This window comes from Nansenia antarctica (assembly GCF_963989245.1).
Source record: "Nansenia antarctica genome assembly, chromosome: 5".
Classification (NCBI taxonomy): domain Eukaryota; kingdom Metazoa; phylum Chordata; class Actinopteri; order Argentiniformes; family Microstomatidae; genus Nansenia; species Nansenia antarctica.
Genome location: NC_137690.1, coordinates 35,211,191 through 35,223,527, shown reverse-complemented (window position 1 = coordinate 35,223,527; position 12,337 = coordinate 35,211,191). Strand labels below are relative to the sequence as shown.

Below are 12,337 nucleotides of genomic sequence, written 5' to 3'. Positions count from 1 at the left end.
ACGGAGGGTATGCCACTCCACCCTGGCCGCTACCAGTTAGCACATACACAGAGAGAGAGAGAGAGAGAGAGAGAGGGGGGGTGAAATGCAAGCACAAAAGCACAAAAACAACCTGACAAAAATGTCACCCACAAACATGAAACACAACTGCCAGTTCATGAGTCCAGTAGAGTGAAAAAGGTGAGACACAAATATCAATATACAGAACAGCAATTGACAAGAGTGTGTCAATGAGCTGGCAGTCCACTCAACAACACCAATGTGAACACTATTACAGTGTGAACACTCTTAGATGGTGCACATTGACATTATTTTGCAACGATTCAACTGGAATTGGAATGACGCCAATTCATTAAAATCCCAGTGAACCAGCCAGTCTTGACACATCAATACACAGCTGTGTGAACAGGGCCTTGAGCTGTGTGTGTTCCCGATCCATACAGGCTACGGATGGACAGCAGAAATAACAGGGGAGTTAATAGTGTGTGTTTTATGACACATACTGTACAGAACCTATTAGGGATAGAGCCTTCACAAAGGCAGCCCCTAGGCTCTGGAATAGCATCCCCCTCCACGTCAGATCTGCCCAGAGCGTTGAGGCTTTTAAAACCTTAGCTAAGACGTACCTCTTCTCCCTGGCCTTTGACCTAAGTTGAGCCTGCCTCCCGACAGCTGCACTTTTCTGCACTTGTTGTATTTTGTATTGCACCTTGTTTTTTGTTTTAGTGTATTTTTATTTGTTGTTTTCTTTTACTAGTGTTTTATCTGTTAAGCACTTTGGGCGGCTGTTTTGTCGTTGTAAATGTGCTTTATAAATAAACCTGACTTGACTTGACTCAAAATACTGTAATAGTGTAAATGTTAGAATGGCGCAGTGACTCATACAAAGGAGTAGGCTGAGGGTACTACTACGTCGTCCTTGGACGAGCCCTCCATCGGCGCTTCCAGTCATCCCGATCTTCCATACATGATCCACCAACTCTCAGTCGAGAGAGGACGCTGGCGTTGCTTGTTCGCCGCTTCTCCACCTGAAATCTAGGTGTGATTGCAGTATACAGAGTAGATTGTCCTACAAAGACACTTAGATTTAGATTTAGTAATCTAAAAATGAATTAGACGCCTATACTTTCTTTAATCAATTTTTATTTTTATTTTACTACTTGATCTTTTCAGTTTGTAAAGCGTCTTTGAGTGTCTAGAAAAGCGCTATATAAGTGTAATGTATTATTATTATTATTTTTATTATTATTATTATTATTACATCTGGCTAGCTGTGAGTGTTGTAGGTCGCAAAAGCTATGATTATTATATGAAACGATATCCCTATTACTGCAGCTGTAGTTCTATCTAGACTATCTATGTGAGCTGTGTGCGTCTACATCTGCACGTGTGGCGAGACCGTGCTGCCCGCCCCCTCCCTGTACTCTTCGTGCCTCTCATGCACACCACTCAAACAACACCCTCAACCCTGTTCCTTTTCATCTACATTTACATTTACATTTTTGGGCATTTATCCAAAACAACTTACAACAAATACATTTAACCAAATAAGTGAATCATCTATCCACTCGGACCACACAAATACGCCTCAAACCACTTGAACTCTTCTCCAGGTCAAACTGGTGGGCCTGCAGTAGACAGGATAATGACGTGATCATTGGCCAATAGGTGCTATCCAAATATTTATATGTAGCTAACATAACGGAGGAGAATTGAGGACAGGGCAAGCGAATAGCCAGTATACAGCTTGTCTGGTCTGCAAATGGTTTGTCTGGTTTGAAAATTAATCCTTTCCAGTAACTTCATTGACTGATTGTCGCCAAAAAATCGGAAGGTACCAGTCAGCAACTGTCTATTACAATCCCCCACACAATATTCATGTTTAACAGCCGTATGGGTGGTGTGCACCGGCCATTTAGTGTCATAATGCTCCCGGTGATTGCAGTTGCAGTGGACTAACCTGTGAGGACCACCCGCATGAGCGTGTCCCGGAGGAAGCTCCGGTTGACGAGGCTCCACAGCCAGTGGAAGTGGGTGAGGATGTAGTGGATCACGTCAGGGCTGGGCTTCAGCAGGTGGTGGACCCTTGTCCAGAACTCAGCTACAGAGAGAAAGAAGGTACACATCTGGTCAAAACTGTACACAGCTTTGCCTAAAATCATTGTTCAGGGCTGCATCCTGCCAAAAGTTGAAACCAACTGCAGCCTAACTAAATGTAACAAGTGCTAGACAGTAGGTCCACAAGTAGGTCCTACAATTTAGAATACTCATCAATGATCTTTGACATCTCTGCTACAGTTGAAGTCGGAAATCAATCCCAGAACCGGTGCAAAAGTGTCTATAGGTAAAGGTAGTAGATATTAAATTGGCCATGGTATTGGAGTGGCCATCACAAAGCCCTGACCTCAATTGTATAGAAAATGTGTGGGCAGGACTGAAAAAGCATGTGAGAGCAAGGAGGCCTACAAACCTGACTCAGTTACACCAGTTCTGTCAGGAGGAATGGGCCAAAATTCCACCAACTTATTGTGGGAAGCTTGTGGAAAGCTACCTGTTTGTTGACCCAAGTTTAACAATTTAAAGGCAATGCTACCAAATATTAACTAAGTGTATGTAAACATCTGACCCACTGGGAATGTGATGAAAGAAATAAAAGCTGAAATAAATCATTCTCTCTACTATTATTCTGACATTTCACATTCTTAAAATAAACTAGTGGTTTAGTAGTGAACTAAGACAGGGAATGTTTACCAGGATTAAATGTCAGGAATTGTGGAAAAACGGAGTTTAAATATATTTGGCTAAGGTGTACGTAAACTTCTGACTTCAACTCTATGTTAAGATTTTCATCACTGTGGATTAAATGGATAATTTGTATTTCATTGATACGGGTATTAAAGGTTGGTGGGTTTTGGACGCCATGGCATGAGAAGTGATACACTGTACCTCACTTAACCTCAATCTATCACTCCCCCTCGTGTGATATTGCTTATTTCTCTTCTTTTATTGTATTTCATTTTTACCTTCTTTTTACTGTTTTATATACTTCCCCTGCTTTTATATTCATTTTATGCTTGTATATGTTTTTATCCTGTTGTAAAGCACTTTGATCTGCATTTCTTGTATGAAAGGTGCTGTATAAATAAAGCTTTACTTACTTACGTACTTACAACCAACAGAACACACTGTGAGTACGTCACACCGATGTCACAATGACTTGGAATAAACACCAAAGTAGTAGAAGTATATATTTGTTCATTATCATTAATGTTATTGAGAGTGGCAATTTTTTCCCAATACAGTGATCTTCCCAGAAACCCCACATTTGTTTGCCATTACACAAACAATACAAGCGTACCATGTGAGCTTCATGTGTGTTACGATGTTAGGATGGATGGAAGAGAAAAAAGAACAAATGAAATAAAGATAAGGATGGTGAAAGGACCAGTTACACAGGCTCCGATGTTTCTCTCGTAGTCTGTCACTTCAAAGTGCATCATAACAAACAGACATGCTTGAAAGCATCTTTCTGGCTTGGTCAAATCCAGCTGGGTAGGACATAATCAGTTTTATGGGTTGGAAATGTTATTTCCTCAGGACTGATGTTTTGTTTTTGGGGGAAAGGATGTTCTGAGTCCAAGCTGGAAATGGAAAATATGACCTGAATCAAATGTAGGTAGAGGCAAAATAGTTCACTTACGACTAGTGCAATTCTCCCCATAGAAACCTGTGTGCGTGCAGTCACATTCGTAGCGGTCCGTGTCAAATCTCACACACAGTCCCCAGTTCTGGCAGGGGTAGTAGCAACAGGGATTTACTGCAAATGAGACAGTAAAAATACACGTCAATCAATCACCCGTCAATTAAATTGTAGTGTAGCACCATGGTCATGAATGTAGATCTGTATATGCACACCTCTAATGCTGGGGGTACCATTGTAAATGTCACTGGATTAGCCAGTGTAAAAGAGAGAGAGAGAGAGAGAGAGAGAGAGAGAGAGAGAGAGAGAGAGAGAGAGAGAGAGAGAGAGAGAGAGAGAGAGAGAGTCAGTTGTTGTGTACAATATAGAGTCCATAACACTTGTTTCTACATGTGTGTTCATATAAAGAGGGCCATGGTGAGAGATGCTATGACTAATACCCCCTTCACAGAATTCTGGTAGATATCGTATGCTAGCACCGCTTTACTCCTCATGAGTCAACATCAGTCACACACAACAAGTCTGGTGAGTGGGCCAAGAGTTAAACAAGTGTCCAGACGTAATATCAAAATGGTGTCCAATGTGTAACTAGCCTTGGTGGGAGCCAGAGAGACATTTATTTTGCAGAACAGGGCTAAGGCAAAAGTCTCAACCCAATGTGTTTGGCTTCTGCTTGGTGATGAAGAGATTCATACGCTAGTAGTGTGACAACATCTGATGAGGATGGTGCCAGAGCCAGGAATGAGAGAGGGAGGGAGGGAGGGAGGGAGGGACAGAAAGCTGTGGTGAACCCATAAGCCCGGGAATGAGATAGGGAGGGAGAGAGGGAGAGAGGGAAAGAAAGTTGTGGTGAGCGCATAAGCCCGGGAATGAGAGAGGGGAGGGAAGGAGGGAGATAGAGGAAGCTGTGGTGAAGGAATGCCTGCTAGGTCACAAGACAGAGTAAGATGCCAATGTCCACATCCTCTTCCCTGTCTGTCATTGTTATGTCATGTTATGGCTTCCTGTCCTTCATATTCATTGACATTATCATACATAGTGGTTCTTTTATTTACAGTGAAGTGTGAACAATGGCGCACAATTTCTTTTGATTTATTTCGTTTACAACTGAAACAAATAACGAGGCTAAAGGTACTCTGGTACTCTGGTAAGGAGTACTCTGGTACTCTGGTAAGGGGTACTCTGGTACTCTGGTAAGGGGCACTCTGGTAAGGGGTACTCTGGTACTCTGGTAAGGGGTACTCTGGTACTCTGGTAAGGGGTACTCTGGTACTCTGGTAAGGGGTACTCTGGTACTCTGGTACTCTGGTAAGGGGTACTCTGGTACTCTGGTAAGGGGTACTCTGGTACTCTGGTAAGGGGTACTCTGGTACTCTGGTACTCTGGTAAGGGGTACTCTGGTACTCTGGTACTCTGGTAAGGGGTACTCTGGTAAGGGGTACTCTGGTACTCTGGTACTCTGGTAAGGGGTACTCTGGTACTCTGGTAAGGGGTACTCTGGTACTCTGGTAAGGGGTACTCTGGTACTCTGGTAAGGGGTACTCTGGTACTCTGGTACTCTGGTACTGTGGTACTCTGGTACTCTGGTATTCTGGTACTGTGGTACTCTGGTAAGGGGTACTCTGGTACTCTGGTACTCTGGTAAGGGGTACTCTGGTACTCTGGTACTCTGGTAAGGGGTACTCTGGTACTCTGGTACTGTGGTACTCTGGTAAGGGGTACTCTGGTACTCTGGTACTCTGGTAAGGGGTACTCTGGTACTCTGGTAAGGGGTACTCTAGTTGTACTCCTGGTTATATTTACCTTACCTGATGAGGTGAATAAGCTGAGGCTGACAATAGCAGTGTGACGGTTTTTCCAAAAATAAAAATCTTACTTCTAATACTGGGGGGGGGGGGGGGGGGGGGGGCATGTCCCCCCTGTCTCCAACGCCTTGATAAGTACATCCTGCACATTGAGCTGCTGAGACCCTATATGACAGATCTGAGATCTGAGGAGGAAACTGGAGCTTCTTGATATGAGACATTCAGTAGCCTACTGTTGCACTGTGACAGTGACTGACAGCTACAGTATTAGTGACTAATAATAGCATAAAACATGTCTACACTCTTTTAATATGACTAGCGACAAGTAGGCTTACATTTGGAAGCAGGTTCATTGAAGGTTATTTAATAATAATAATAATAAATGTAATCATACATTTTGAATTTTCATTCAAAAGAATCTCAGAGTGCTACAGAGAGAAAGAATATATATACTGTATAATGGCCTGAGAAATCATGACTTTTCAGTAATCATTCATAAGCACATGTCATGGCCAAGTCATGACAGATTTTACAAAGCACCAAATGCAAGTAAATTATTTGAGAAGCATTAGGCCAATCCACACTATTGACAAGGCTGGAGTGTCAAACAGTATTTTGTAAAGGTGTTGTCTAAGGTCTTGTCTTGAGGTGGGTGATCATTGATAAACACATAGAATAGATCCAAACACAGACACTAAGCTCAGACACTCACCAACATTTGCAGAGGAGTCTTTAACTTCATCACCATGACTTGTCTGTACCAATAGCAGCAGGAGGATGAATGTCCAGATGGAAGCGCTCTTGCTGAACTCTGGCAACGCAGGATAAAGACACATCTTAACTTACAATTTAAGAAATTTACAAGACTAAAAGGGGGGCCTTGCTGTGGTACTTTCTCTGGTACAGTCCAATCAGTCTTTGCCGGAAATTGTTTCCATATCATCTATTATGAGAACTGCAAACAGCATAACGTCATGACTGTAACGGCACTTGTCGTATTGTTGCAAGAGGCGGACACAGACGGTGTGGTACCTCCCCCCGGTGGGCGAATTTCCGAAATCTAGTGTACTTGGAGAAGGCTCATGAATATTCAGAAAAGAAGCGCTACCTGATTGGCCGGTGTCACAGCTAAGCTCAGCGCTGCTCATATTCATTCATTTCTGTCGGTAACTTAATCTAATAGTTGTCACAACCACAATCTGATGCTAGCATCACATCAAATACATCGGTAAATATGTAATATAGTATAGGTCTGTAGTTAAATCATCCTTTGGTAAATATGCCATAAAAGATAAACATCTTGTTAGAATATGAAGATAAACATCTGGTTAAAATATGATTCTGTAATAGTTGCATCAAATGTTGTATTTTGATGTTTTAAGGTAAACGCATGCTGAACGAGCCCCCTCCCCCCCGTTTGTTCGGTTTGGTGTTTTAGATTAGATTAAATCCAATAATATAAGAAAGATAGCGATAGGTAACTATGCAATGTACAGTATATGCAGAGGTAGTATTTTAAACATCAATTCGTTTAGAGGTGTACAGTTATGAGCTATGAGCTGTTTCCCCGGCCAATCAGGTAGCGCTTTCTTTCTGAATATTCATGAGCCTTCCCCAAGCACCCTAGATTTCGGAAATTCGCCCCCGACAGTGTGGTACCTCCCCCCGGTGGCTCACTCACTCTCCACGAATCATTCATTTGTTGAGAAGTTTTCAACTAAAGTATGTATCATTAGCCTCATAGCATAATTGCCGAAGTCATGCTTCACTTGTGGTCAGCCGAGCCATCTTTGTATGTAGTGTCAAACATGCCTATCAAAGAGATGACTTGGGCAGATAGTGATTTTGGAATGTAACATTCTGATAGGCTGATGGCATAGTAGGCAATAATGCCCAGTGAATCAGCAGTGTTTGGAGAGTTTGGCAGATATCTCAATTTGGCCAAAATATGACTTAGGCAATTATGCTATGAGGCTAACGATATACTAATAGTTGCTTTCCAGTTTCTTTGTGATTATATGACATGGAATAATCGGAGTTGCACAGTGAACAAGATTAAGATTAAGAGTAGACCTAGGCTACTACTGTTTCCAACAACAACAAAAAAAACATCTCCTAAATCACTAACGATCAGCTGACGTAGTTCCTGGGTCCACTATGCTGTTTTCTTATTTTATCGTTGTTGTGAAGGCCCACAGTTTAGAGCCAGTTTAGTTTCCCCAAACCAGCCCTATTTTGCCCCAGTTCTTTCCTTTGTTATTTTCTATACTATTCATATACGTTTCGTGAAGTGTATTTATTGTTATTGTAATGTTTATGTATATGTTTGATGACGTGGTATATCCGGGGTGTGTCCGTGACCCGGATGCTAGGTTCGGTGGTGTATATATAGGAACGGAAGTGCTCAGTGTGTCAGTGTGTGATGAGAATCAGAACGAGAGAGACCAAACGAGAGAGAGTAACGAGAAGTCAATCTAAGATGGCGGATTCAGTAACACGCACACCGTGCTGAAGCTGAAGACCAAGAGTGATTATCGAGTTCAGAACTGTTATAGCCCGTTTAGTTGTGTTCCCGTTAGACAGCCTTGCCAGCAGCCGGCTGTTAACGATTGGACCAAGCGAGACGCCAAACTGGACCGAACCGTCGCCTCCACAAGCGGACTGCGACCGAACGCTGACTCCATCGGAGCTTACCGTGAACCACCCGGACCTGAGCCCTTCACCCCTCGGCGCGGACTACGAAGAAGGCCCTTTCCCTCCGCGTTGCTACGTCACCCCCCCCTCTTTTGTCTGCTACCTTCCTCGACGCACATGCCATCCAACCAGGCCTCAACGCGCACCACAGTCCGGGACTATAAGCCTGTTCAGGCCAGATACTATGAGTGAGTGATTGAGTGTGTGTGTGGCCGGCGGGGAGGGAATGTATATATCTGGGGATGTATACATCAGTTATGTAAATAAATGTGTTGTTCATATGGGATACCGTTACCGTGTGTTTAGTTGTTTGTATGCGAAGGCTAATGCTAATTCCAAGGCTAATGCTAATGCTAATTCCAAGGCTAATGCTAATGCTAATTCCAATGCTAATGCTAACGATAGTAACTGCTAGTCTAACGGTTTGCTGGCGCCCCCTGCCTGTATCCTCCTACACTGCCTATTTAGCTCAGAGTTAGTTAGATAACCAGCCCCTTCCTAAATTCTACAGTCCTTTTAGCTACTCCCTGGTTACAATTGGTCCTTCGAGCCGGATAGGTAGTGTAGTGATAGCATGGCTGAGCGCAGCCAACCAGACCAGACAGTTACCCCCCCTTCTCCGCCCCCTGAGCCAGAGCCACGACCACAGAGAGTCCCGCGGTTGCCTCCGAGGTTACAGGAGTATGAGCTTGAGCTCGAAAGCTCACTGAGTGGTAGCGAGGAGCGCACTCCACGGGATACAGTGGTCGGAGAGGCCGAGGTGTCCGCCGGCGCGCGGGTGGCTAGCACTGAGACAGCCCTCAAAGAGCACCAGCCTGAGGATGAGATGGCAGAACCGCAGGGTTTTGCCGTGGAAACGGAAGAGCAGGAAGGAGAGGCCCGGTCCGACAGCGCCTGCGGGCGGAAGAGGGAGGGCCTCAGCCTTAACGATCTGCCTCCCAGTACGGCGCGCTCGAGACCTAGCTCCTGCCGCTCAGTGGCTTCCTCCCGGTCCAGGGTTTCCGTGGGCAGTTCTGCCTCTGGGGCGGATAGCCTGCACTCCAGAGGGAGTAGTGCCGCGCTGTCCGAATGTATGCGCCAACAGGCCGAGGTGGCGTTAGAGCGAGAACGCCTCCAGTTTGAGCGTGAACGAGAGAGGGAACGCATCCATTTCGAGCGCGAGCGCCTCCAGATGGAGGCGGCGGAGAGACAGCGCCAGGAGGCGCTAGAACGTGAACGCTTCCAGATGAAGGGAGCGGAACGCGCGGCGGAGAGACAGCGCCAGGAGGCGCTAGAACGTGAACGCTTCCAGATGGAGCGCGACCGCCTCCAGATGGAGAGAGAGCAGCTGCACGCGGAGAAGATGGCGGAAATGATGCAGACCATGCGCGACGTGTGCATCAGCAGAGCTCCGTCGGCCCGTAGCTCCAGAGCATCATCCGCACGGCCCTCTCGAGTGCCATCTCCTGAACCCCCCGCCGATGGCTCCATGACCCCCGCCATGACTGTCCAACTACAGGCCCAGCTGACCACCTGGAAGGAAGAGGACCAGGGACCCGACCGCTACGCGGCCCAGAGGGAGCCAGCGTCGCTGCCCGGGAGGGGAGCCATCCCCCAAGAGCGTAGCACACCCCTAGGTCCTCCAGTGCACCAAAATGCATGCAGGCCGGACACCCAGACCGTCACTCCAGCCCCGATCATCCACTACAGGATGTTTCCCCAGGTGGAGGGACCCAAGTTCCCCTTCTTCAAGGACGAGGACAGGAGCCAGTATGTGGAGCTACGCATCTGCCTAGACACGCTCTTGGACGACTCCTGCTCAGAGTCCTACAAATATGCGATTCTCCTTCAGCATGTGAGGAACCCCAGAGCCCACAACATGGTTCTGGCCCATGCCTCCGCACCGACACCTTACACCAGAGCGCTCGCCGACTTGGATGCCCGCTACGGTCGTCCCTGGAACCACGCCCTTGCTGAACTGCAAGCCCTCGAACAGCAGGCCCCCATCAAGGATGACCGGGCGCTGGATGACTTCGCGCTCCGCGTGCACACCTTGGTTGGAATGCTGAAGACGCAGGGCCCAGCTGGCGCCAGCGAGATCAACAGCACCTCCAACGTAGAGCGGCTGCTCCGCAAGATCCCACGCTTCCGGCAGGAGAGGTTCCGGCGACAGCAGCGCGTTCGTAACCCCGGGAAGTTGGGTCTGAGCATGGCTGCCTTCGCGGAGTTCCTACTGGAGGAAGTGCATGACACCAACGTAGACGCCATGGGTTACGCTGAGCCGAAGAAGGAGAGGGAGAAGGGAGACCGCTGGGACGGGCCGAGCTCGAACAGAGGACGCCCAGTAGGAGTGCTGCACACGGAGGAGGAGCCTCGGAGAGAGAGGAAAGCCCGACCTGAGGGAAAGGATTCCTCTCAACCCCATCAAAAGGGACGGAGAGGTCCACCGCCATGTCCGTACTGCACCAGCGAGCACTGGTTCAATGAGTGCAGTGACTTCAACAACCTGAGTACCGAGGCCAAGCAGAGGTGGCTCGAGGAGAACAAGAGGTGCTGGAACTGTGGGCGCGACCATCTGGCTAAGAACTGCACCTTGAGGAGAAAGTGCAACCGCTGTGAGGAGGTCCACCTCAACATCCTACACGAGGTCTCCCTCGCCAGGTCCACGGAGGGCACCAGAAGCCCTAGGTCCGGTAGCGCACCGGAAGAGGCAACACCTGTCTACTACCTAGACCCAGCCCGGAGCAGCGGCTCCAAGGTCCTACTGAAGGTGGTGAAGGTCCGACTTCACCACAACCACGCTGTGTACGACACGTACGCCGTTCTAGACGACGGGTCGGAACGGACCATCCTTCTCCAGGGGGCAGTGCGCCAGTTGGGGCTCCAAGGGACTGCGGAGAAGCTGACTCTGCGCACGATACGTCGCGACCTTAAAGAGGTCACCGGGGCGAGAATCAACTTCTCTATCTCCCCGGCGGGGCGGCCGTCGGACAGATATCGGCTTCGGAATGTCTTCACCGCAGACCAGCTAGCGCTCTCCCGCTACGACTACCCCCTGGAGAGATTACGCGCAAGATATTCCCACCTACGGCGAGTAGACCTACATCCGATAGAAGGAGCGGAGCCAACCCTTCTCATCGGCTCGGACAACGCTGAACTGATCGTGTCGCTCCGTCCTCCGCTGAGAGGACCACGAGGCTGCCCGATGGCTGTTAAGACTGCGCTTGGGTGGGCCCTCCAAGGCGCTACCGAGTGGAGAGATAGAGACGGGAGAGCTACGTCATCCCTCCATTTCCGAACCGAAGAAGTGCAGACCATCCAACGCCCTGGTCCTTCGCCGAGGAGGGAAAGATCTACTAGCTTGTCGGTGAGGAAGAGGTCAGCTCAAAGGAGGAAGACGCCGGCGGTGCCAGAGCCGGACGATACTCCGCTGACCGCTGAGTTGGAGCTAGCTCTGCCTGCACCTGTGGCCATGGCCTACACCCAACTGAAGGTGAAGGAGCCGGAGCTAGAGGCGGAGCCAACGGAGAGCAGCGGAGTTGTGGTGTTGTTGGACGACCCCGTAGCCGAAGACACGAAACCACGCATCCGTAAAAGTCCGTTCAAATACGGCAAGAAAAGGCGGAGAAACTCCCTCAAATTACAAAGGACACAGACTCCAGACACAGGCAATGTTTTGGATGTGTTGAACAACATACAAATTGAGAATGTGGAAGAGGCCAACTTCCTGAAGGACAAGCTGTGTCATCTTCTGAAAGAGTTCCAAGCCAACAGATCAGAGAAGGTTGAGCACAAAAGCCAAGGTCCAACAGTTGTCTCCAAAGACTACAGTCGCATGAGCAAGGGCCCCCTGGAATCTACTAGAGGTTCAAGGAGAAACCATTATGAAGAGGTCTTTGGACAGGTTGACAGGTACCCACCATCCCATGCCTGGCAGGAAGAGCCATTGAAGTATCCGGAGAGGTCCCAAGGGTCCATGTACCCAGATGACTATCCACCTGCTGTGGATGAGGTTTATGACCCTTACCAACCTACACCCCCCACTCGAAGGGAGTGGGGATATGGGATGCCCCCTGGCCCTCAGACCTCCACTAGCCAGGACACTATCACCTCATACCTCACGCTGCTAGAGCAGCCTAGCCAGTGTGCCTTCTTAGTT

General features: G+C 47.9%; 1 protein-coding gene across 1 annotated transcript in view; it reads right to left on the bottom strand.

The window, feature by feature from the left end:
* Nucleotides 1–6,341, bottom strand: part of LOC308157997 (prostaglandin G/H synthase 1-like) — a gene marked incomplete at both ends in the record, with an annotated part of 29,033 nt that extends 22,692 nt beyond the window's left edge. The window contains 3 exons of the mRNA XM_080531590.1: nucleotides 1,961–2,101; nucleotides 3,701–3,817; nucleotides 6,218–6,341. Of these exons, the coding sequence (XP_080387716.1) occupies nucleotides 1,961–2,101; nucleotides 3,701–3,817; nucleotides 6,218–6,341 (382 nt within the window). The remainder of the gene's footprint in view (nucleotides 1–1,960; nucleotides 2,102–3,700; nucleotides 3,818–6,217) is intronic.
* Between the last annotated feature and the right edge of the window lie 5,996 nt (nucleotides 6,342–12,337).